A 5,681-nucleotide genomic window follows, 5' to 3' on the forward strand; every position below is an offset into this window, starting at 1 on the left:
CTAGTAGAGCCAAAAGGAGGAGCTACCCCCTCTTATCAAGCAGTCCATTGTTGTTCTTGCTTAATCATAAATTGGAAGTTCTCTATCTTAAGTTTAATGCTCCTAACATGTAGGCTTCTTAAATTTAGAAATTTGGGAGAAAACAAGTCAAGTCAACTAAATCGACATAAAATTGATGATATTTATTTAAAACAAACACTACACTTTATGTATAGATGCATTTAATATTCTTAAATATTTATAAAAAATCAGCATTCTTAGATGAGAGAGTCATGTGCCCTTCCCTGTGTTTATTTCCCTAAAATAATCATCATTTATGTGTCATGATTATTTAATTTATTAAACCAAATTATCATCTATTTAATATAAATTAATGTATATACTTATTTAGATACATCTTATTGATTTAGGCTAAATAAGCCGTAGTGAAAAATTTATCTTCATATACAATATGGTAGCAAAAGGTTCATAATTGCAACATTGATTTATATAGTTTTGTCAATTTGACAAAAAAGTTTAAGGTAAATGCTTTTGATGGGAGTTATGAATCAGTAGGTCATTCCCACATGAACACTAAGAAATAACACCCCAATATGAATTCGAACTGTTATGACAAAAATCACAATACCAATATTTAACCATCATAATATGACATTACATAATTTGACATTACAGACAAGGAGAATTCTCATTTATTCTTCTCTATTTACACCAATTATTCATAAATGATGTCAGCAAAGCATGTGGCGCTATTCAAGCCACTGATTTGCCATCTCACGACCATCTCAAGCCACTGATTGGGCAATAATATATTCACTAACCCCATCGCCACGTCCACACTGTAGTTTAAAAAATGATAGTAGAAAACTAGTAGGGTTGGCCTTCTCTTTGGAATCATGGCAACAAGACACACAGTAATAGATTTCTCTTATGCCACTTGTAAAATGCTCATGGGAAATGACAATAAAGAATGACAAAAGGTCTTGATAATTTCGTGTAATGGCCGACATCGTACAAATTTTCTGGCGTTTATCTTGACTATTTAATACTCACAACAAATCAGAGCTCATGGAGTGATCATAAATGAGATCATTGACTGGGTATTTGTTCCCAACTGAAAAGATTATTATGATGTTCAATTTAACGCGTCAAAATGAAAGGACCATCCCAGAGTTCACGGAATAGTTATTCTGTAACGCGCTTTTTGTAGAACACGTACCTAATTTAATAAGATTATAAAAATTACGACGCGCTCATTATCGCTTTAAAGCTCGGTACACTTCCACGCAAAAACATCAAAATAACGCGTAAAATATCCGTCTTCTGAGTGAGAAAAAATAGTAGAGAGAATGCATTATCTAGCCGATGAAGCAGCGGAGACTGCAAAAATGTTAGAAAGAATTTCCCAGTTTCTGCTGGGTGAAGATTACTCGTTTTCAAATGATAGCAGTAATAATAAGAGAATGGAGGAGGCTGCGAATGGGTGGTGGAAAGAAGTGGAAAATGGAAAGGAGGAAGAGGAAGAGGTAGTTCAGTTGTTTAGAGAGGAAGTGAAACATTACAGAGGTGTGAGACGACTTAAATTTCGAGGAAAGTTTGCTGCTGAGATAAGAAACCCTGAGAAAAAAGGCATGAGAATTTGGCTTGGGACTTTCAGTACAGCAGAAGCAGCTGCAGCGGCATATGACCGTGCGGCTTTCAAGTTGCGTGGCAGCAGAGCAATTCTGAACTTTCCCCTCAATGTTGAGTCCGGACGCTACGTGGATTCCCATTCTCAATCTCTCATTTCGCAGACTCCATTGAGCTCGTCAGATAAAAGAAGAAGAATTAGCAAAAATTAAGTGCAATATTCGCAGGAATAAGGTTTTGTAAATAAATGTTGTAAAGTTAGCTACCAGTTATACTCATCAGTTTAGAGATAAGAACTATTTGTATTATCTTTTGGTTCCTGATAATATCACTACTAATAATAATAAGATCTTGCAGAGCATTCAAAATTGGATTCAAGTTTTCTGAATGGGTTTTTAATTTGGATCTTCATTAAAATAGTTTTAGGAATGTTTAATAACTCATTTTAACATGCAGTGAATTTTATTATCCTTACTGTCCATCGAGGAAAATTGGGTTAATCAGTTTGAAAACCAAAACCAAAGCATGCAACTTATCTAAGCTAATCACAAACCAGAATTACATGCAAAACTTCTTAATCTATCCAAGAGGACCATTGAAGCTAAAATGAAAACATAAAATGCAAACTTGGATTCTTCAATGAAACCTTGCTGCTCTTCCTTTCATCTATAATGATGATATGTCGCTCTCATATATGCCTAGGTGCAGGAAACAAATGAAAGTAAAGGAATGATATTTGAGATTTACTAGGAATGCGTGATTAAAATGATTGATAATTGCTAAATGTTAATTATTGATTTGATAGAATGAAATTATTAAAACTAGAATATTAAAATGCGACAAAATGAAATTACTCGAACAACAAATTGATAAAATGAAATTACTAAAAAATTAATTATATGATTAAGATTACTCGAAAATTAGACACAATAACAATGCATAAAATTTAGATTAATTGATTGAAGAAGAGGCCTCAATTTATAGAAAATCGAAGACTCGACGACGGACAAGATCAAACAGATTTTCGATTGGGTGGATGGACAAGATTAAATGCACGACAGAGTTACCATTCTAGGAAAGATGAAGGAGATGATGAAAAAGTGGAGAAAAGGTTAAAAAAACAGATTTTCCAAGGATGCATACTTCATTTTCAAATTTAAATTGAAATTAATGAGATATTTTTCAAAAAGAATGATTTTTGAACATTAGAGATAAATCTCAAAAATAAAATTATCATTTTAAATAATTAGGAGGATAATGGACAGGTAAAAAAGTAGATTTTATCTTCATACGAGAAGATAATTAGGAAATTAAATAAATAAAGATATTTATTTAATTTTGATGGCATAATTACCTAATTGAATAATTTAAATCAATTATTCAACTATAGGTTATTCCAAATGAACCTTTAATTAAATAATTAAATAATTAAAAATTATTTAATAAAGAGCATAAATTGAAATTATTTAAATAATCTAATATTATTTAATTAATATTAAAAAGGGAAGGTTTAATTAAAATGATGACGGATTAGAAGCAAAATAATTAGTCAAAAAGGGCTTAATTAATTAAAACTAAAATGGGAAGTTAGTCAAACTGACATCTGAAGACCTTAATTAGGTCAAATTAAAAAAAATGGTCAAAATAGGTAAAATTGGAAAGAATTGGGAAGGTTTCGATAGAAAATGAGAAGATTCAAATGAAGATTGAAAAATTAAGGCAAACCGGATAAAATCGAGCAATAGCGAGTAAACTGGGTCAAAGCAGGTCAACAAACAAAGAAGGGAATCCATGAGGCTAAAGGAGAGACCAACAGGAAAACTCGGAACAAGAATAGGGGGGAAAAAAATGCCAACAAGACTAAAAATGCAAAGCAGCAAGTGACAGGACTTAAAAGAAGGCAAAAAAACCCTAAAATTGAGAAAGGGGTTTAGGTTGAAAACTTACATCACTAGAATGAGAAGGGAATAATCTAATGCAAAGGGGGTGAATTCAAGAATAAAATGTAACCTCAAAATTGAAATGGGAAGAAAATGGAAAGACCTAGATAGGAAATGTGATGCAGGAGCACCGGAGTAGTTCAATCGGTTGGAGCAATTTGGCTTTTGGATTTGATGCCGGTGAGATATGAATTTTGGTATTGGCCTGATATTGGTATGTTCTTACCGGTTTGTCTTGCAAAGTGTTTAGTGAAGCAGAATCAAGTTGCGGGTGGTTCCCGTAACTTGCAGATCATTGAACGATGGTGTTTTGGACCTTATCCAATGTTTCCGAAGGACCATGTGAAATTTTATGCATTTTGGTTATGTTCTTGGTGATTTGGTCTGAAATGTTATTGTTTACATGTTTCATCATGAACCAGTTGGTCTTTGGCGGACTTGATCGAGTTGTTATTGCTTGTGGATGGTATAAATAGGAAGTTTGGAGATTCATTTGAGTGACAGGGGTCCAAAGAAGAAGAGATCGAGCTAAGATGTAGTTTTCGAAGAGACTCTAGTCCAGGGAGACTGAAGTCCAGAAGGACTGAGGTTTGGATCAGTGCAAAACAGTGCAGACTATTACCAGAGGCTTATTTGTTGAGCAGAAGATCTGTGGATCTCATATTTGTGTTGTAAGGATTGTTTTGTAATCCTGGGCTGCGGTCCAACATGCGTAGCCGTTGAAGGCTTATGTTATTCTTTAAATGGTTACACTAATTGATTTATCTAGTTACTGGTTATATCATGTGTTGCTTCTACCGGTTAGGTTGCTCTTCATCTCTTTACCGGTTATATCTTGTGTTGTGTTACTGGTTGTCGGTATCTTGCATGGTATTTTGTGTTATAGGCTGCAAGGCAAGGATGTCCTTCATTGGATCTCCCTACCTTGACTGTGTCAAAATGGAAAATGCGAAATAGGAGGATCAAATCAGGGGCAAAGATCCCTAAATGAGATGCAATTAGGCAAAATCTCACCATAAAAGAAACAAGGGAAAGATCCAACACAAGAGGGATGAAGTTAAGGGTAAAATGTAACCCTAAACATGAAATGGGAAGAAAATGGAAAGATGTGGACTGAAAATGGAGAAGAGGAGACAGGCAGGATCGTGCGAATAATGAAGATCATTCGCGTAATAAGATTAAAAACTGATAACGCAAGTGATACAAATTGTTAGTGTCTACACTTATGATTTTTTTTGTGAAGGATCAAAACATAAAATGTGTTATACGATATGTTTTTATAGAAATTATATATATACTAATTTGACAGTTCAAATTTTGTAAAAATTTGAAAAAACATGGAATTACTAACTTGAAAATGAAGCTCGTCTACTTCTCTTGCACCCTAGGTTGCACTTTCTTAGTGGGTTTGTAATGGTACGAGCTTAGCCCTCTTTTTACTAATCAAAACTCCAAAATTAAGCTCTCGTGCTCATAAATTAACATGAAAATTTGAGTACAGACATTTGTGTGTATATATATGTGTGTGTGTCTGTGTGTGTGTGTGTGTGTGTGTGTGTGTGTGTGTGTGTGTGTGTGTGTGTGTGTGTGTGTGTGTGTGTAAATATATGTGTGTATATATATGTATGTATCTATGTATGTATGTATGTAACAATCTATTTGTCATAAAAATTGAAAGTTCACCTAACCAAGTACATCTTTGAAATTAGAATATTAAAGAGGTGAGTCAAAGGTATAGAATGTGTGAGAGCTAGGATAATGAGATAACCCAACATGAGTCATGGGATAACCTATAATGATTCTCTTAGAGTTATAGAAGTGTGATCGATGAAGGTTGAGCAATGATTTTGACACCTACAAAGACTAATATTCCTTAAATAAACTAAAGGTATATGTTTAGGTGATTTAGTTGTTTTAGGACCTAAGAGACTTGATCTCTCTATGGCGATTTGACCACCCACTAACTATTTACTTTATTAACTCCTTACCAAATAAAATAGCTTATCCATTTAATCAATGGTATTTAACAATGATAAGGTCGCCATGTTTTTAACTTATTCCATTGATTAATTACTCATTTTAGTAATCCCTTCTACCATAATAACATATGCA

General features: G+C 33.5%; 1 protein-coding gene across 1 annotated transcript; it reads left to right on the top strand.

The window, feature by feature from the left end:
• The first annotated feature begins 1,349 nt into the window (after positions 1-1,349).
• On the top strand, positions 1,350-1,841 carry LOC131073358 (ethylene-responsive transcription factor 5). The gene has a single exon (XM_058009764.1). It carries the CDS (start codon positions 1,350-1,352, stop codon positions 1,839-1,841), a length of 492 nt encoding a protein of 163 aa, XP_057865747.1.
• The last annotated feature ends 3,840 nt before the right edge of the window (positions 1,842-5,681 follow it).

The sequence above is a fragment of the Cryptomeria japonica genome, chromosome 10 (assembly GCF_030272615.1).
Source record: "Cryptomeria japonica chromosome 10, Sugi_1.0, whole genome shotgun sequence".
NCBI classification, from domain to species: domain Eukaryota; kingdom Viridiplantae; phylum Streptophyta; class Pinopsida; order Cupressales; family Cupressaceae; genus Cryptomeria; species Cryptomeria japonica.

Coding starts and splice junctions, on each gene's coding strand:
- LOC131073358 (XM_058009764.1), top strand. CDS start 1,350: ATGCATTATCTAGCCGATGAAGCAGCGGAGACTGCAAAAATGTTAGAA.